The sequence below is a fragment of the Chaetura pelagica genome, unplaced genomic scaffold, assembly GCF_000747805.2.
Source record: "Chaetura pelagica isolate M959 unplaced genomic scaffold, ChaPel_1.0 scaffold394, whole genome shotgun sequence".
NCBI lineage: Eukaryota > Metazoa > Chordata > Aves > Apodiformes > Apodidae > Chaetura > Chaetura pelagica.
Window position 1 is genome coordinate 1,012,547 of NW_009952966.1, and position 20,957 is coordinate 1,033,503.

General features: G+C 40.1%; 1 protein-coding gene across 1 annotated transcript in view; it reads left to right on the forward strand.

The window, feature by feature from the left end:
- The window catches only part of IFT80 (intraflagellar transport 80), a 42,921-nt gene extending 28,610 nt beyond the window's left edge, over positions 1–14,311 (forward strand). Inside the window, exons 10-19 of the mRNA XM_009995707.1 lie at positions 580–654; positions 2,162–2,325; positions 5,352–5,416; positions 6,790–6,925; positions 7,311–7,458; positions 8,252–8,423; positions 11,192–11,281; positions 11,379–11,551; positions 12,669–12,792; positions 14,071–14,311. Coding sequence (XP_009994009.1) covers positions 580–654; positions 2,162–2,325; positions 5,352–5,416; positions 6,790–6,925; positions 7,311–7,458; positions 8,252–8,423; positions 11,192–11,281; positions 11,379–11,551; positions 12,669–12,792; positions 14,071–14,184 — 1,261 coding nt within the window. The 3' untranslated portion in view covers positions 14,185–14,311. The remainder of the gene's footprint in view (positions 1–579; positions 655–2,161; positions 2,326–5,351; positions 5,417–6,789; positions 6,926–7,310; positions 7,459–8,251; positions 8,424–11,191; positions 11,282–11,378; positions 11,552–12,668; positions 12,793–14,070) is intronic.
- The last annotated feature ends 6,646 nt before the right edge of the window (positions 14,312–20,957 follow it).

Genomic DNA, 20,957 nt, shown 5'->3' on the forward strand with positions numbered 1-20,957 from the left:
GGAATGGTGGCTGGATGCAAGTATATTCATGTCACCATCTAGGGACTCTTGGTTTTGGATGCTGCCTCTGGCATGCCATTCTTTTGGAATAGAATAGGAATTATTCAATCCTGCATCATGTTTTAAGAACATGATACTCTGGTTCATATGCTGAACTTTAGAGTTTACTCCTAGAGACACTTATCTGTTCTGTGAGGTGACTGATGCTGGACAATAATGCAGCCTGTAGAAGGGAACAGGAGAGTGGGACTCTGTCCTACCTGGGGGTCATTGTAAAAGAGTTGAACCACAATTCAGAACTATTTTAGAAAAGTTTGTTTCATGTAAATATGATCTTGCTGTCAGCTGCTGCTGGTGTGAAGGGATGGAAAACTGAAGGCAGAAGTGGTGGTGGATCATCTTGCTTGATTATCCACGTTACTTGGCTTCCTAGATGCTGTTTTCTTTTAGAAAGCTTCACTTTGTAGGGATGTAAGAGGATTAAAATCACTAACATTGAAATTTCTTGGTGAATTGAGCTGTGCATGTGCAAAGAAATGTAAAAATTAGTAGTTCTATTGAATGAATTTTGTTTTTCAGTACAAAGAACTGGAACACACCACTGATCTTTGACCTGAGGGAAGGAACAGTCAGTTTGATTCTACAGGCAGAAAGGTAGCTCACTTCTTGTGATGCTCACTGTTGGGAACATGCATTTTCTAAAACCTTGCCACGTGAAATAAGCACTTCCTGAAATATTAAAAGTAGACAAAAAGTGCAGAGTGTTGTTAAGTAGCATGTAAAGGCTTTGCTGGTGTATTTGCCATAGGTCTGTGATGGTGGCAATAAATCTTTTCATACATTATACATGTTAATACTCTTTATTTATGGAAGAAAGTAGATCTTCTGACATTACACTAACGTCTGGGGGTTTTTAATGTTTTATCTTGTGGTTTTCAAGTAGAATATATTTTATATAAATGATGCTTGCTCTGCCATTTTTCTTACAAGCATTGCCAGGTACACCAAAAAAAGAGAAATAGTTACATTTTTCTTGCATATTTGCAAGAAATTACTATTTTGTTCTCAGTTTAAAAACTGTTTTAGTCTGCATTTCCTGAAGGTCATTAGTCAAAGAGATCTTGATGTGTCCTTGTGTAGAAATAAAGTCTTTCAAAGGAATAAGAACAGAAGCAAAAAATTATGGAGTTTTGATTGTAATCTTAATTCTCTTGCACAAATATTGTTGGGCAACTCCTTCAGCACAGTGCAGCACGATGCTCCTGCATTCTTCAGTGCCTCAGATTAATTTATGCCCTGGTCCACCAAGGTGCTGCAGCAGGGAGTGGGTAAGCAAGTGGACAGGATTTGAAGATGAGGTTCTAGAGTAAGAAGTTTTGTGCTGCTGCTGAAAAGTGAGTGTTGAAAACACGGTGCAGGTTCTTTGGCAGTGCAGGTGCTGATGTCTCCACCAAACTGAATTTAACCAGTCTGCCTTGCAATGATATGCAAACACGCTGGTTATTTGGTGCTGGTGATTGAGAACAGTTACAACAGATAAAGGTTTAACAACTGGTTCTTTGTTTCTGGCTGGTTTGTATCTATGAGCTCTACATGCTGTGCTTACCACAGTTATTGTTGTGTAGAACTATTCCTCTTTTGTATACATTTTTGCAAAGTGCTCTTGCAAGTAAGTTCTTTTTCACTGAAGCCCTTCATTGTCATGGGTGGTGATCAGTGTCTTGCCTTTGCTTTGCATCATTAAGTTAGTTGAACTGAAGGAAATGATACAGATAATACTATTTCAAAGCCAGCTCCAAACACTGAAGCTGTTTCTTACATATATAGACACTGTGTGTCTCTTGGGGTGATGTGAGGGGAGTATCATCTGCAGCTGAATGCTTTGTCAGCAAGTGTTATGAGCCTTTAATCTTATCATAACTGGTAAAACTATATTGATTTCAGGTAATAAATATTTCTCATGGAAAAAGGTAACATTCACATCAGAACTGAAATCTTCTATGCAGAGCTTTCAAAATATGTAAGGCTTGGAAATGATGTTGTTAAACTGAAAAAGAAAAAGGCAGGTTATTAGACAAACACCTTCAGATTCTTCAAACTGTCATCATGCTTTTCTGCATTATTGCTTTTGTTTTGGGGTTTGTTTTTGTGCTTTTTTTAGGCATTTTCTTCTGGTAGATGGTGGAGGACTTTATTTATATTCATATGAAGGAAGATTAATTTCCTCTCCGAAATATCCAGGGATGAGAACAGACATTTTAAATGCCCAGACAGTATCTCTGAGCAATGACACTCTAGCAGTCAAAGACAAAGCTGATGAAAAGGGTGAGTTCTCTGTTCTGGTAGTTCCATAGTTGCTACTAATTAATTATTAAGTTTTCAACATCTTTGCTTAGCACACTTATGCTTAAAATGAAACATAAAAGCATACGCAAATTATCTATGATATAAATTAAAAATATATTTATTATATGAATGACTTAAATTCATGGGTCTTGTCTAACTTTGATTTAAAAAATGTAGAGAATGGTGTATGTCTCTGAACTTGCAGTTGTGTGTACAGTAAATACTTCAGTGGGTTTTCACTCTCTGACATGGCATTTTCTAAAGCATCTCAGCAAATTTTTCTGCTTGGCAGCTGCTCTTAGAAGCTACCAGTACTTCATGGGATTCATTTCAGTTCTCAGATTGCTTTGGTTTCTTTGGGTGTAAGTTTTACCTGCAGCTGGTAAGATCCTAGTCACAAGGCTGTGATGTTCTGTCTCAAATGCTGTTTTCTTGGAGATTTTTGTGCTCTTAAATGGTGTGTTTTGGCATCCAAAGCACTCCAATTCTAAACCACAACATGGCCAAATGAGCTTCAGGTCAATTTTGGCATCAATGAGGGGAACAGGAATTCAGCTTTTTTCCCTTGTTCTGTCATTTGATGCACATGTGTAAGTTTGCCCCACGTGTATGTTTTTTTCCTTGGAAATCCTTCTCTTTTATGTGAAAACAAAGACTTTTCATTATTACACAACTATTATAGACATCTATTATACCTATTTTTAATTTTGAATAACTACCTCAAAAATTAGCAATATAACTGTAACACGCATTCTATTTTTAAGGACAAAATACTTCAGAAAATATTATCCTGAAGCAAGTCATAAAGGATATGTAAAAGAGCTATGCAATAACTAAAATGGATTTTAATTTCAAAAATATATTTCAGTGCAAATTATTCAGAAAAAAGAAGTTGTTTGCAAAAAAAAAGAAAAAAGGATAAGTGAAAAGTTTCATCTTATTTGTGATCTTTTACTCTGTGTGTCTTTGTATTGCACAAGTGCCCCGACAAGCTCATTTACTCTGCAACAGAGAAATACAACTTGCTGTGCTTTGGTGTTGTTATTTGGATATTCTTTCTCTTTCAGTACTCTAGAAAAAAGATTCCTGCCTCTGCACTTAAAGTCCTTCCTCAGTCTGTAATAAAGTGGGAGAGGGAGGTGAGCTTCTCAGAAGGGACCTGCTGGCCCCCAGGAGCAGTTATGCTGTGGTAACAGGCCCTGTGTTAAAAAACACAAAGCAGCTGCTCCCTTTCTCTGGGTGTCCAGAGAATACTCTTTGTTTGTATTTTTTATTTATATGTATCAAAAAGGTGTATTTTAGCTTCTAAATGGTTGTAAAGTAATGTGGAGTTTTTCCAGATGGGGGGGTTGAACCCGAACAGCCCCAAACCTCTATCCTGAAATACCTTAATAAGCATTGTAGATTAATGACAACTTAACTGATTTTACTTGTCAATTAGGTACAGTGGTTTTCTTCAAAACTGTCTTAATCTCACTTCCTATAGCTAGTGTAGTAGCAGTGAAATTGTCATGAAGAGCTAGATGAAAATAAACTTCATGCAGGGAGCTGTGCATAAAAAGTGAGAAAAATACCACTTCTCAGGAACAATCGTTTTCTTTCGTGTATTTAGCCAACTGCCAAGAGCAGCACTTGTGCAAAACCCTCTCTTTTCCTGCCTTGCAAACTCGGGCAGTGCTTTCTGAACACCTGCTCTGACAGTTTGGGTTTGCTGTAACTCTGCCTGTCTGAGCCTTGACCTCAAACCAACATCCTGTGTCCCAGGAGACGCTCGGAGCAGGATGAACATGTTAACGTCGCCATCCCTTGGAACCAACACGGATGTTCAGCTTCTGTTGTCCATACTCCCAGGGAAAGTGTTGGTACAGCTGCTGGGATGTGGTGCTGAACACCTAAAACCATTCTGTCACATCTGTGTGTTCCAGGAACAAACCTGGAATCATGTGCTCTAAGTTAGAGCCAGTGTTCCTGAAAATGTTACTGTTTTCCCAAGGTTTGAATACTCTGCCTACATCGCTCTGAATTCATGTGTGTATTCACAGACTGTGTATAAATTTGGGGTTTGGAATACACATGGATCTGTGCATCACACAGATGTGTAGAGAGAGACAAAGAAAGAAACTATTTTTAGGCAAGTTGCAAATTTGAGTCTTCACTGGAAATCGCAGAAATACAAATTATGTAGGTGGCTTTTTCTTCTTTCTTTCAAGAATGAAACAGGCAAAGAATGGAACAGATGGTCTGATGAGAGTGATTGCAAGAATTATATATAACATCCAAGTGTCTTTGTCTAAAGCAGGTACTCTTTGAGGAAGGCAGTTATTAATATTTTATCATTAACTGTGTCGTCATGACAAGCAGAAACCCCAAACTGTCCAGGAAGAAAATATGCCTTGGGACCACTGTAGTGAGAGTTCAAAATAGGGCAGATTATTAACAAAATCAAGAATGCTTCTGAAGAATGTTTTACCCAACAGTCCAAAGGACACTGTTGTATACATCTGATACTAATTCTTTTAGGAAAATACAGCAGTCATTGGGTATTACTACCTAAACTTTCATATTCATTAAAGCAGTGGGTTAAGATGGAGTAAATCAGGTAGCCTTGGGAACATGAGTTTATTCAGAATGCAGGGTACAAACTTGCATCAGGTAGAAAACTCAGTGGCATTTCTGTAAATAACCAGTTGAGCTGTGATAGGAAGTAAGACATTAGTGTTCTCAATTTTGTGTCAGTCCATAATGTCATGTTTCAATGGCTATCAGTGCTCTGAAAAGAATATTTGAGCATTTTCACAGATCTCTCTCACTGCAAAATGAGCCTATTCCTGAGCAGAGTAGGATGGTAACATTTCCCATTTTTAAGATTCCTTTTTCACTAGTGTGTGAAAGTCACTGGTAGATCTAGCACACAGGAACAGGCAGGCACTTGCAGTAAATTAAACTCTAAAAATTAATAGAACTGTTGCTTTTAACTAATAAACCATTTTTTTTTTTTCATTCAGTTATCTACATATTTGAAGCTTTATCTGGGAAGCCACTGGGTGATGGAAAACCTCTAACCCATAAGGTAAGACGGTCTCTTTTTTATTATACTTTGAAATTAAGACTCAATAATGGATTTCCTCAGTGATGGGTCTGATAACCTATTAAAGCTTTACAATCTGAATAGAAAGGAGCAAAAATCACATTCTTTATGCAGTGTGGATGTACAAAGGGGTGGGAAACTTGCATCAGGTAGAAAACTCAGTGGCATTTCTGTAAATAACCAGTTGAGCTGTGATAGGAAGTAAGACATTAGTGTTCTCAATTTTGTGTCAGTCCATAATGTCATGTTTCAATGGCTATCAGTGCTCTGAAAAGAATATTTGAGCATTTTCACAGATCTCTCTCACTGCAAAATGAGCCTATTCCTGAGCAGAGTAGGATGGTAACATTTCCCATTTTTAAGATTCCTTTTTCACTAGTGTGTGAAAGTCACTGGTAGATCTAGCACACAGGAACAGGCAGGCACTTGCAGTAAATTAAACTCTAAAAATTAATAGAACTGTTGCTTTTAACTAATAAACCATTTTTTTTTTTTCATTCAGTTATCTACATATTTGAAGCTTTATCTGGGAAGCCACTGGGTGATGGAAAACCTCTAACCCATAAGGTAAGACGGTCTCTTTTTTATTATACTTTGAAATTAAGACTCAATAATGGATTTCCTCAGTGATGGGTCTGATAACCTATTAAAGCTTTACAATCTGAATAGAAAGGAGCAAAAATCACATTCTTTATGCAGTGTGGATGTACAAAGGGGTGGGGTTTCATGCACATGAAGAACAACTTGTATTATTTTACTGGTTTTACTTAGAATCATAGAATGGTGAAGGTTGGAAGGGACGTTCAAGATCATCAGGTTGCAACCCCCCTGCAAGGGCAGGGACACCTCCCACCAGCCCAGGCTGCACAAGCCTCATCCAACCTGCCCTTGAACACCTCCAGAGATGGGGCAGCCACAGCTTCCCTGGGCAACCTGTTCCAGCACCTTCCTGCCCTTATGGGGAAGAATTTCTTCCCAATGTCCAACCTAAATCTCTCCTCTTCCAGTTTAAAGCCATCACACCTTCTCCTGTCACTGCCTTCCCTGGTGAAAAGCCCCTCCCCAGCTTTCCTGGGCACTTTAGGCAGCTTTTGCTTGGGATCTGCCACTTGTGTTTGTGTCATTTTCTAGTAAATTCCTAAACTGCCAAATCTGCTCTGTTTTCATCTGCATGAAATTCAATGTATATAATACTTCATTCAACAGAGGAGACACACACACAGTGTCTTCACAGTCCAGTTTTTCAAGAGTTGTAGCCTTGTTTTTAGCAAAGCATTCATCTGTTTGACTGTCACATGCTTTCTGTGATATGGATCTCCAAAATAAAACTCAGATCTTGACTTTTTCCTTTTCAGACGGAAATTGTGGAGATTGCTTTGGACCAGAAAGGACTTACAAGTGAAAGAAAAATAGCTTTTATTGACAAGAACAGAGATCTTTACATTACTTCAGTGAAACGGTTTGGAAAAGAACAGAAGATTGTCAAAATAGGTAAGAAAAATGAGAAATAACTTTCAGCTAGATGCCAGCATGCAAATAGACTTACAGCTGGTAGAAGAGACAGAATTGTGCTTTTTCATGAATAGTGAAATTGGACTTGAAAAAACAGTAGCAACAGTCTTGTTGTTTTCATGAGATAGTGGTAGAAACCATGTTAGTCCATTTTATGTGCATTCTGATGGACATGATTCTGAAAAGAGCTTTCAGAGACAACTGAGTTTGGCTGGAGGTTTTACCTTACGAACCAGGGGGTTAAATCCAGCCCTTCTAAAAGGAACTACAATGACCAAACCTTTTTACTGAAGCTTGGAGAAGTCTGCATTTATTTGGAAGTTTCTTGTGGAAATGCATGTCATTCTGTTCTCTTTAAATGAAGGGACCATGGTTCAAACTTTGGCTTGGAATGACTCCTCCAACATTCTCTGTGGGATTCAAGGGACCCGGTTTACAGTCTGGTACTACCCCAACACAGTCTATGTTGATAAAGATCTTTTGCCAAAAACTCTGTATGAAAAAGATGCAAGGTAATATATCCTGTTGATCAAAATGGTATTATTATGTCTTTTAACTGGTTTGTTTGTGCCTTAAAGAATTATCTTCATTTGGGCAGCTGAGGTAGAAGCCACGGTTGTGACTTATTTTACTCTCTTCACATGACTGCTCCTTGATTAGGAAGTGGGGAAAAGGTGTTTTATAAGGTATATCATAAAGTTTGGAGCTGAAATGACAATGTGCAGTTGAAAAGTAGAATAGCAGCTTGATGCCAAAGCAAACTTTTATTCCTATGTTCTGAAATATTGCCTTAGCTTGTAAAAAAAAAAACCCAAAACAAACAAAATAGAAAATATGTTTAAAGTATCTGTTGGAAATTAAAAGTATTGCAGTTTTAGGTCACAGATAATATTTTTCTAGCTCAGCATGTTTACTTTGCATATCTACTTCAGCCTGTGCACTTTAAGATATTAAATTTTTAAAGGAGAGAATCCCTGAACTCATCATTTAATGCTCAGAACTACCAGAGCCTAGATATTTTTTACTGAAAAATGTGTTTGAAAGTTTCTGCACGAGTCCCCAGTTTGCATTTGCCTTGGAGCCAGGGAATGAGCATAACTAGAATTTTCTTTTCAGAGCCCAGCACAACTACCTGCTGGATGTACCTGTTGAATAACCAGGTGCTTAGATTTTTATGTGCTCTGAAAATGAAGTATAAGCGGTTATAATTTTGAAACAAAGATTTCTTGACACTCCTTATGTTCTTTTTCAGTAAGAAAGAAGTGAATATTATCTTACCTTTCTTTCTCTCTTTTCTCTACCCAGTGAATTTAGTGAAAATCCCCAGATTGTGCATTTTGTAGGAAATCAAATAACAATTAGAAGAGCAGATGGGTCACTTATTCACCTCAATATTTCACCTTATCCTGCGGTTCTTCACGAGTATGTTAGTGGTTCTAAGTGGGAAGATGCTGTCAGATTGTGTCGTTTTGTCAAGGTAAATGCTCATTATCAGGAACATCCAAATATACTTTCACTGTAATATTTAGACTTTGAAGTATTCCTTTAAAAATGATCATTGCAGGTGTTGCATCTCGTTTCCATGTTGCTTTGTTGCTGATGGTTTTTGGGCTGGTCATGAAAAATGATGCATTTTTTGTAATCAAATAATATCAAGATACAAAATGTTATATTCTTATTATGCATAATAAGCATTCTTGCTTTTATGGACACTGAATTCCAGATGGATTGAACACAGGTACTCACAGACATTACTAATGAGCTGAAGTTTACAGGACTAGTCTTTAATATAAGCAATTAAAAATGATCTGTATCTCCACATATAGTTGCCCATCATTTTTTCATATTTTGTTTCACTTCTTTGCTTTTTCCTTTGCTTTCTTTTCTATGTATTTAGGCAACAGCAACAGATGAGGTGAGTCTGCCAGTCTTTAAAACAGACAAACAAAAATTCCTCCAGCTCCTGCTTCCTTTCCCTCATTTGCTCCTAGAAGAGAGATTTCAGTGTTTTTGTGTGATTATCCTGACCTTAAATGTGTAGTTAAACTATTTCTGTGTTTGCATTATTACACCAATACACACTCAGATTGTATTGGATTGTATAATGATTTTTATTTTTAGTGTTACCCCTTTAATAATAGGCTTTTATTCCAGTATTTAGCATGGGATTGCAAACATAGTATTATATTAACTTTTTGAGTAACTTAAATGCATCATCTTTAAAAGTAAAACATCTGTATCAAGCAGTAATATTCACAATATTGTTTCTTTCTGATGAATATGAAGGTTTTCTCATTCAAGGATTATTTTTTTTAAGTCAAACTATTCATGCATCCTCTTCATTCTTTTGGGTAGAGTCATCCAGTCAGTTGAATCATGCTTGAAAGGAATTTTCAGTGCTTTTTAAAATGAAATCCCAATGTAGGTGTTGTGGTTTTTCACTGTCCTTTTTTGTGGCCTTTCTCTCTTTATTCCCTGTGTGTCACCAAGGGAGGAGAAGATCCTTTCTCTCAAGAAAAACTGTCACAGAATCTTTACATTCACCTCATCTGGTTTTAAGTACCCAAGCTGGCTACGTAGGACTCAGCCTTTGAAACCTTCTCCTTCCCATTGATGACAAAGTAAAAGGGTTTTTGTCTTTGATGTGGGGTGATGTAAACTGGCCTAAACCACATGGTGTGAATATCCTTTTGGTTTCCCAGTTGGTGTCTGGGCTGGGGGATGGCCTGGGATACCCTTACCCCAAGGCAAGCAGGGAGCCATTGCAGCCTTGCCTGGAGTCTGGCCTGACTCCCAACCTCTTCATGGACACACAAGGCTATTTCCTTGATTTTTGGCAACCCAGGTTCAAAGGGTTTCCCATTAGGAATAACAAAATAGACCATCTTTCTGAGGGAAGAGAGATCAGCAGGACCTGTTGGTGAAAAACTCCCAGAACCTTGGTCCCTTGCATCATTTCATGTTGAGTTTCAGTCTTTTCTCACCTCATATTCTAAATAATAGGGAAGTGGGAAGAGAAGACAATGATCTTACAAGCATTTGATTCACTGAACAATTTTAATTCTCCCAAATTAGGGACTGCCAGCAGGAGGGTTTGTCTGGTTCTGAATTATGGTGAGGAGCAGGAACACATGGGCAGGTGGAGAGATGGAGAGAGTGAAACCACTTTAGCCTTGGGCTAAATTATTTCATTGCCTTTTGTAGGTCTTACCAAAATTTTCTTTCATCCAAAAGCAGTTGTAATGCAGAGTTATGTGCTTAGAGCATACTCAGTGCAGCTGCTGATTCCAGTTTCAATCACTAGTAATCCTGTGCTGCTTCTAAAAAACTATTCTCATGGTAAAGGGCTTATTTTCAAATTTGAAACACAGTGAAAAAAATACTAAAACCCACTTAATTCCTAGACTGTATGTAGATTAAAAGGTACATTTAAAACAATATTTTCCTTCTCTGAACTAGAGTTTTCAGATGTTGGAGCATAAACTGTATTAGCTAAAATGTTTTAGTAGTATGTCTTTATCATATTGTTGTCAGACTTGAATAGGGAAAATACAAACATTTCAGGATTTTCCTAAATGATTTTCTGAGTTAGTGGGCTGTAAAAAAATGCAAAAGTCATGAAAACAGAAAACAAGGGTGTAATGTTATTATTACCACTAAGTTTTTCTCATTCTTTTTTCTGAACATAAAATGTACTGTGAAGTATCACAAAGGAGACAGAACTTTTATAGCTCTTCTTTACTTTTCAGTAGGCTCATAGTCTGTTCTACAGTCAAGTGATTCATTTTTTCCCCCTTCTCTTTCATTTGTAGTAGGTTAATGATAATTGTAGAGTTAGAGTTACTGTTATTTGTGGAGTAAGGTTGGGATGAGCCAGGGTGAAATACTGTTTTGAACCACAGCCAGTGCTTTGCTTTCCAGCACAGTTCCAGTGAAGGGACACCAGTGATGAGCCTGCAGAGTGGTGCTTGTGGCCAGAGTTCATTACTGGCTGAGATGCTGAAAACTAACAGACTGTCAGTCTCAGCTGATCACAACATTGTTTTTTTTTAAAGGAGTTCAGAGGAATAATGAAGTAGTGACTTTCTACTGCGAGATTTAGACCACAGTACCAGGAATGGCAGTGAGGAACGTTACGTAGTTATACCTTGTTTTCAGGACTTGTGTGCTACCTGGGAAAAGTCTTTTTTAGCATGATAAGAAATACTTGAGGTTTTAGGAGTTGCATTTTGGTTTCAATTTCAGGACCAAACCCTGTGGGCCTGCTTAGCTGCTATGGCCATTGCCAACAAAGACATGGCTACAGCAGAGATCGCCTATGCAGCCATTGGAGAGGTGAGAAAATGCTGCTGTTTATTTCCAGTGAAATTGTAGCACAGCTAATTGTATTGATTCATTTATCACATTAAACCATTGTACATCTCCCCAACAGCATGACAAGGTGCAGTATATCAATTCCATCAAAGATCTTCCATCAAAAGAGTCCAGGCTGGCTCATACACTGTTGTTCAGTGGAAACACCCAGGAAGCTGAGACCCTGCTCCTCCAGACAGGCCTTGTTTACCAAGCCATTCAAGTCAACATTAATCTGTACAACTGGGATAGGTAGGATTTATTTAAACACATCTATTTAAGCACATATTTACAAGCAGTCTTACTGAAGTAACCTGTAGACTTAGATCTATTGTTTTATTGCAGATACTTTGCTATTTTTTTAGATGTAATTGCCCTGAGCTATAAAAAGATTCAATAAATCACATCCTGAAAATAACCAAAGAAGTAACTTTTTTTCTGTCATATTTAGAAGATAAAAGTATTCTGTGATAAGAGTCCAAAGCATGCTTGGAAGCTTTTTTAAATAACATTTTGCTTTTGATTATTGTTAGCAAAGAGAAATCTGTAGTGATACCTCAAACTGCATGTGACCCTTGGAGAATTAAGGCTGTTTTGAAATGTCTTGTTGCTAAAAATAGACACATGGCTCTGCAGTCTCCCAGCACTGTGTAGGTGGATGACATATGAATTAGGCTTGAGAAAACAAAGTAGGAATTTCTCCTTTAAACAAAACCCACGTTTTCTAACAGAATCTTCTGAGGCAATTTACTTCTAATTCCCCTGCTATTATATTTGTAGCATCGTGGGCAAAAGTTGTTTTCCTCCCCACGTATCTGTGGTTTTTTACTATGTTGCCTGATCTGCATCATCTAAAAACTGTGTCCAGCAAACATGAGTATTCCTTGTGCCATTAAGAAGGAAACAGATGTCAGAGTCACCAGTTATCCTAACCCACTGATTTATCTTTCCTACCTACAGAATGTTCAGGAATGCTGTGTAGCACACGCCATCAGTGTGTGGTACAACACTGTTCACAAGTGCTTCCTAACTATAATCAAGTCATTAAAAATTATTACTTTTTCCCCCTTTATATTAAGAGTGCTGTACTCTAACCATTCTGGTTTATTTTCTTGAAATAAAACTGTGTTGTTAAACTCCAGTGATGCAGTGAGGTTGTCAACAGAAAGAATTGGTGGATATTCTCCTTCTCTGGCTCCCTTGAACCTCCTGTGGCTGACACTAGTGCAAGGCAGCTTGGCACTATAGGTTAGGAATCTTTGCCTGCAGCTCAAACGCTTTTCAGCATATCATTTTGCAAACCCAGGGGGATTGTAGTGGTGCCAGAGCTTTTCTGTAGCCTGACAAGCCCGTTTCTGTCTGACTGCAGGGCCCTGGATCTGGCAGTGAAGCATAAGACACATGTTGACACTGTCCTGGCTTATCGACAGAAGTTCCTAGAGGACTTTGGTAAAAAAGAAACCAACAAAAGATTTTTGCAATATGCAGAAGGTGTAAGTGTTCCTCAAACTTATTTCTCCAGCTTTAGGTCAGCCTGCTCTTTGGAACCAGCTTGGGAGGGTGGAGGGAATTCCTCTTATTTTCTTTCTTTGGTTCAGATGTGGACACAAATCTTTAGATTTTACACCTGAGTACAAATTCATAGCTTGCTCTGTGGCTACTTGGCCAGTGATAGTTGTGCATGTGTTTTCTGTGTTTTATTTTATACAGAATGTGTCTATTTCCTGTCTGGCAAGGATTATACAAATGAAGGCACCCTTGTTTTCTATGAACAGGGAGCTAGACCTTAGTATGGTTGAATATGTACCTCTTCAGTATTTTTAGGTAATTTTATGGATAGCAACAGTAAGAAATGGTGAAGGTCCAGATATATATTGAGTATGTAAATATTCATATATAACCAGATATATATTAAGAGTGAACTACAAACTGTTGTGCCAAATTTGATAAACAGCTAAATACACAGTTTCATCAAGCCTTTGGAAACCCTCTCCAGCATCAGTACGCCAACAGTAGGGCACAAGAGTTGCCAGCAATGAAACTGAACTTCACAATTACATTTTTGCCCAGTTTTTGGACATGATTTTTTTTGTAGTCATGAAATGCACCATAATCCATTCTTTCTTGTCAAACATTTTTTTGCAAGAAAGGCAACTATTGTACCCCACTGCACCATGGATATTGTGCTATATCTATTGTCTGAAGTCTCCCTGAAGTAGGAGACAGCCAGAAGATGATGGTTCTCTGCAGCTGGAGAAATGCCAGGATAAAGCTAAAACTTCTGATGATGTAGAAGACAAATTTCAGGCTGGGATCTGATTTCTGTTCTATCAGATAACCAATGCCATATGCTGTCAGTTTACTGGGTGGGCTTTAGGTGCAGTCAAAAGCCATCACTGCATGTATTATTGATAAAGAGCTTTGTTCTTCTTAATGGCACCCAGAGGTCATTGCATTTAAATTAGATGCAAATTGATCCAAGTTATTTTTGTGTTTTGATGTGGGATTTTTATTTGCCAGACACAAAGGGTATTAGTATTTGTGAAAATACATGAAGCTGATTTTATTTTGAAAAGCTCAGTTTGTTAGAACTGCACTTTGCCTTCATACATGCAATTATTATAAGTTGTCACTTTTACATTAAGAACTATATAATAATTGATACAGTCACATTGTAATTGTAACTTCAAATTGTCCTGTTAGAGCTTTCAGTTTGACCTCTTTGACTCCTGTTGGTTGACCTCTGTGTCCTTGTTTTTCTATTCTTACAGCTGGAAGTTGATTGGAATAAAATCAAAGCCAAAATTGAGATGGAAATGGCTAAAGAAAGAGAACGAGCAGCAGCAGGTCCTGCAGTGAGAGGAAGTGTAACTGTGCAGCAGTGACTTTCCTTTTGGTCATCTTGGGAAGTGCTTCATGAAGATTTTATACTGGCATCTTTTGACAAACATGAATTAAAAAGCCACAGCAAACATCTTGTGGGGAGCAGAAGTGAGGATTGGTATAGTTCTTGGTAACTGTTGGATGACAAGCAGAATCCTGTATTTACTACAGCCTCATTTTGAGGTGGGTTTATGCTGTGGTGCCCTAGCTCCAGTGAGTGGCTACATTGTAGTCCATAATACTTGTATGAGAAAAGAGGAAAGTCAACTGTCTTTCCATTACTGGCTTCGAAATTTTCACCTCCATTCAAATGATTTAACCTTGGTTGCCTCTAATTAAGTACCAATTTCCCTGTTTAACCACCTAGTTAAGTAGTTTGCTTAATTCTGCAACTTCAGGGACCTCTGAAAAGATCTGTTTAAATGGCCCTAAATTTCTCTGACTGTAAGTGCTGAAAATTAAAAAAGGAGCTTGCACCTATAAAGTGCAAAAGAATGATTCCCCCACAGTTAAGGTAATATACATTTCTGCTCTAGCAGGTTCTTTAATAGCTTCTTTCAGGTTACTTCAGCAATTCAGGTTTGTCACTGTAGCAGACTACTTAGCAAGAAAGGGTATTAAACAATTTAAGTAGTTTAAAATGCTATGGAATGTGCTTTCAGAGGGGTTTGAGGTAACAAGCAGCATTGTTGGTTGGGTTTGCAGCATCTGGCATGTGCAATTGACACCAGTAAGGAGAGCTTCCTTAGGGTTAAAGTTTCTTGTTAATTAAAAGTAAGGAAGAGCTTTCCACATGTTTTTTTTCTGCCCCAAGCACCTGATTTGAAAATACTGGGTTTTAGGTTTGTGTTCTTTCACCGAGATATATTTGTCTTTGTTTTACACAGGAAAGTGGCTGCAGATGTTGGAAGTTCTTTGCAGGAGCTTTTTGCCTTAAAAATATGTGAGCAGGTTATTCATAACCTGACATTGTATCATATGTATCTTTCTAATGTTTTTATCAGAATGTTAAATATCTCTGCATCTGGAACATTCTTCAATTTTGTAAATAGTTACATGACACTTGTTGTGCAAAGTTCAAAAATTTCTGAATAAAAACAAGTAAAGGTGCATCTAACAGATGATGCACGAGGTGATCTCCAGTGGTTTTACCTGTTAAATAAAAGAACACTTTGGATGTAGCTCATCTGAAGCTCTGCAATGTCCTGGTGTCCTGACAAGTGGTCAAGTGAACACCTTCACCTCCCATTGACTGGCAGAAAGCACTTGCTAGCTCCAGAATGAACCCAAAAATATCACTAATGGCAAGTGTTTAATGTTAAATTTATGAAGCCTGGCTCAGGTTTGTAATGCACAGTAAGCAGTTTTTGAAGACCAGGCTGATGGTGATACCAAGTTCAGGGCCTCAGCTCCATCTTACTCTTCTATTCTTGGGCCAGCTCAAGTACAGCAGAGGCAGCAGATTGACTGCAGCTCCTTAGAAGTGCCTGGTGCTGCAATTAACCCTTGCAAGGAGGAGGTGCAAGGGTGGGATGGAGGCCCTGCTGGCCAAGGTATGGTCTGAGACCAACTGTCCCTCAGGTGGGTCTCAATGGCATTCACAGAAGGTGACACCACAGGTTCTTCAAGCTGGGTCTCATGTCACTGTTAATGATAAGGTGATGTAGGTGGTAGAAAAGGCTGGTTAGTTCCCAGGCCAAAGCACAATAAAGACCTTAAGGTGTTTATTACTGATCAGATCTATTTTATCCTATGCACTACATGTTGTGCTGAATGTTTGTATTAAACAAAAAAACAAAGAATAAAAAAAACCCCAAATGTTGTGGAAAAGCACTGTTTATTCTTTTTTTTTTTTAATCAGCTTCTAATATGCAATTCCAACCTTGGGTATGAAATCCAAGTGTCAGGATATTCTTGGAAGAAAACATTCTATGGCTTCCCTGGGATCGTGGCAGGGCTTTTCCACAGCACATCTGCACTTCCAAGAAAAGCCCAAGATGTTTTTTAACTAGTTTGCCTGGGGGTTTTGAAGTTTTGCATTGCATTTGCCTGTAACTGTTTGCAGTCATTTTTCATCATTTTGGTCATTTCATGACCATCTGTTAAGTAAAAAGAAGTAGCAGAAGGATGCAGAGGTTTCAGGTATGTCCAGGGCCTTGACCACAGTGTGATTCTCTCTGGTTTTAAGAAGGGAGCTTCAAATGGATATGGGAAAAATGTATCTTTAAGTGAGGTAAAAGGAAAATCTGAGGTGAGTGTTTAAAAGCCTTAATGGAATCAGGAATGCAATATACTGAGAAAATGTTGTGTGCATTAGGTAGCCTGTCTGGCTTTTAAACTTCCAAACGTGACCAATGTTGCACTGGGTTCTCCCTGCAAGGGACTGGGATCTGCTGCTGTTTCCCTGCTTGAAACCTTTCATAAAGTGTACAGGTGTGAAAAATGGAGGAAGTGCTTGGAAATCAGAGTGATCTGCCTGGTGATGGAGCTGCTCCCAGCCTGGCGAGGAGAAAAGCATGTACATGATGGAGATCACTGACACTGCTTCTTGAAAATGTGTGTAAAGCAGGAGACATCTTCTCTTGGAGGCTTCCCTGGGTGTGCAAGCCTCAGACAAATCAGCCATTGCACATGATTGCTCCTTCAGGAATTGGGGTTTTTTTGGGTTGACACATCTGCAGTGAATGGTCAGTGAAGAACTCAACTCATCAGTTTTTCCAGATCCTCTCTGACTCATCCTGCTTTCATTCCAGATGTTAATCAATGGTTTTCCATATAAATCAACCAATCTGCATAGTCATTTCTGTTCAAAATAGAGCATACAAAATTCTCTGTAAGCAAAAAGTAGACGTGGCATGATTCTCCTTTTTTCAGGTACTAGCTGGTTTCTACTGATGACTGTGGGGCTCAGGTCAGCTGGATTTGCTTTTATCTTGCTTCTTCATAGAAATAAGAATTTACAATAAAAAACCTCAAGGCCAACTGTCAGTTAATGACAGGAGAGCATAAGCTCTCTTTTATTTTGTAAATTAATAACAATATGATCAATTAAAATGAAGACTCTAGGGTGGCTTGTGATGTATGTAGAAACAAAAGCAAAGTTTCCTTTGGAAACAGTTACAACAACCAGAGAAGTTAATAATGGAGAAAATAGGCACTTACTGCCTGGTAAATCCCTGATCACAGTGCCCTAGACCTGGCACTTCCACATGTGCTGCTTTTTATGGACCACAGATAATCCAGCTGGACTCACTGAGGTTACTGACTGCGTGGGAGACTAAACCTTTCCCTCCTGTTTTCCTGCTCTTTTTCCTTTGGGTTGGAATTTGAACTTTCCTCTTTGGCCCCACCCTTGCAGCTGCAGAAGTGCTCAGCAAGAGCTGGGCAGGACCAGGTTTCCACTGGTTTGCTTAGAAGATGTTGAGCTAAGGGTGTGTAAATGTTGCACATCTGTGGAAGCAGACAAGGACTGCTTGGTGAGCACAGGAGAGCCCAGGCAGGACGTGGCTGCTGCTGCTCTGAAACAGGAGACATTTCACTGACAGCAAAGTGTGGTGTCCTGGGAAGCCAGTTTGGCTTCCTAAAGTTGTTCTCAGTGCCTTGTTCACTTCAGAACAGTCCCAGTTACAAATAACTAATAATGGAAACACTAGAAACTTTCTAAAACAAACTTAATTCTTGATTATGCCATCCAGATACAGGGGGAAAACTAGGGGGAAATGGGCAGTTTGGTTTTTTTATATTTCAGGATTGATATTTTGAAACTTCCGTTTATTTTGTGAGATCAGAGATACTGCTTTTATTCAGCAGCTCCAAAACCAGCTGATGTTTCATGACTCCATAAATACAGTTGTGTTGTCCTTGCTGATCAGAATATGTACCTCTAGGATTGGAACTGCAAAAGCCAAGACATCATTTGTGGGTTTTATGCAGGCAGGGGATTGTGCAGATGATTGTGCACTGAGCTTTCTGTGAGCACGAAGAGGGGGCAGCTTGTACCTGTTCAGCAGTTACCACTGTTGCCCTGCTCTCATCTTCCCCTGGGATCATCCCTTTGCCTCCCCATACACTAATCACACTAATGCATCCTCTGCACTGATACTTTTATCTAGCAGGGTATGGGGAAAAGTTGGGGAGACTAAATGTTTGTGAATTTATTACAAGTAAGAATCTGTTATTTTCAAAGTATATTTTTATTGATCCAATTCGGTCGAGGGTTGCCCTGTGCTATAGAATTTCAGATGCTGAAATATAAACTCTTAGTTTTAGTACAGGTGCCTTCACCCTCCTCTAAAATGTTTCTAATGAGAACTAAGTGCTTCATATGAAACATGATGGTCTGATGTCTTCAGGGAAATAGAGAGATAGGTTCTTTCCCTGCACAGAGCTCAGCCTGGAACAATTAGATGAAACGGATGTACAAAGAATATCATGTTTAATTACCTCTGTGTCTTTCATGAAGAATTTTTTCCTTTATGTAAAGAAAAAGTCCTTGGCAGGACTACTTTCTGCAGACAGACCTTAATACAGGCAACTGGAACCTCTCCATGAAATTCTTTCAAGCTTTGACCTTCAGTAATTTAATCCAGGGGTGAGTCTGGTGTGTCTGGTCACTTGGGCATGACCAGAGGGATTGATGTGCCAAGAGTCATGATGATAATTTAAAAAATACACTATTATTTCCTACTGGGAAGGACTTAAAAGAAGTAACATTAGCCAGTGTTAGCACTTGGTCTTCAGAAATTAGTTAATACATTAAACTATGGGTGAGAAGAATGTTTGTCTTTTAAAGGTAATGTAGTCAGTCCACTGGCTTTTGACATTTAGAATTACACACACTGGATGTTTTCTCTGCTTTCTGGTTCTTCCCCAAGTGATGCCTTGGGATTTAGTGGAAATCAGTGTTTCAGTGTTTTGGCTGAAAAAGTCAGGTAATTTCTAAAGGAATCAACCTTTCCCCTCCAGTTCTGCTGTCTCTGCAGTGTCAGCACCGTGGGCACTTTGCAGGAGGGAAGGTTTTAGAAGCTGGGATGAAGAAATGAAAAGGCAGGCTGGGTTCCTTAGGGTTTTCCCCTCTTTCTTAGGAATCCTCAGCATTATTCCCAGTGCCATAATCCATCTTTGCACCAGGACCTGTCTTTATGTAACCCAGGAAGCTCCAGGTGACAAAGCACAGCAGGATCAGGTCTAGTTTTGCTGGGTTACCACTGTCTCAGGCCCTTCTCCTCCTCCAAGCACCTGGGAACATCTTTCTGTCTTGGAATGTTTTCCTGCTATACAAAAATGTTTACAAGCTGCGACAAGAAATATTTTAAAATTCAGATGCCCATATAAATACCTACATCCCTATCTGTGTTTGACCTGAAGCTCTGGTTCTGCAGTGTGAGGAACAGCTCTTTGCCACATGAAATCATTGGTTGTGAGGGTTCTGCTCGCTCCTGCTGGGAGCCCTTTTTGTGGCACCCACAGAGCGAGGTAACCAGTTTTTCAGAGGGTTTGTGAGCAGGAGACCTGGCAGCAGTTGGCACCAAGGTCTGCTGTGACCTGTGCTGGATTGGGCCATACATTTCCCAGAGCAGAACTGAGCCCAGGTCACCTCCATGAAATAAAAAGCACAGTACCAGAAGGTGCTAATATTTTATTAGCAAGCTTTGGATGTTGCTCTCCTCCATCTGCCTGGCTGACAGGAGCAAGGCTACATCCAGCTGTGGCAATATGCCCAAAGGAGAGGCCTGACCTTGCTTTGCCCCATGCTTGCACCTTCTCCTGCCACCTATGGATGCAGGAGGTGTGAGGATGGTCCCATGAAGCTGAATTGATGCAGTCATGTCCACACAGACCCTGCACAGGGTCTGCTGCTGCTCCCACAGATGAGCAATCCTGGTGTTCCCAGCGTGTGTCCAGGGAAGGGGAGCTGGGGGTGCTGCACCAAACTGCAACCAGCTCTTCCCACCACCTCATGAGGAGCGTGTACTGGAGGTGATGTCATCGTACTGGAGGTGATACCCCCGAGTCAATTCCCTCCTGGATGACTTATGCCTCTTCTTAATCAGCCCCTGCTGGGAATCAGGGACTGAGCTGAAGTCTCTGGCCACCCAGCCAGTGCTCCTGGAGAGATGAGATATAGCTCCCCAGGATGCAGGTCCCCCCAGCTCTGCAGTGTGTCATTCTGGGTAGCCCTACTGTCCTGCAGGCTGTCCCACTGGGAACACCAGCATCTCCTTCCCAGGCACAGTGGCACATCCCTCCATGGGCTGTGACATCCAGCATCTCCCTTGGGAGCCCTGCACATCCCTTCTGTGGAGCCCAGTGTCCAGCACACCATCCCTCCACGGCCCCTGGGGGACAACCTTCCCAGGGGACAATGTCTCCCCCAGGCATCCACAGTGTCCCTCCAGGTGTGTCCCTCCCAGAGACCTCTGTCTTTGGCATCGCATCCCTCCTGGGAACCGCTGATTGTCCCTCTGCTGTCCCCAGCATCCCACCTCCCAGCATCCCACTTCCCTGCCTCCCAGCATCCCACCTCCCTGCTATCCCCAGCATCCCACTTCCCTGCCTCCCAGCATCCCACCTCCCAGGCTCCCAGCATCCCAGGCTCCCAGCATCCCACCTCCCAGCTATCCCCAGCATCCCACCTCCCTGCCTCCCAGCATCCCACCTCCCAGGCTCCCAGCATCCCACCTCCCTGCTATCCCCAGCATCCCACCTCCCAGGCTCCCAGCATCCCACCTCCCTGCTATCCCCAGCATCCCACCTCTCGGACCCCCAGCATCCC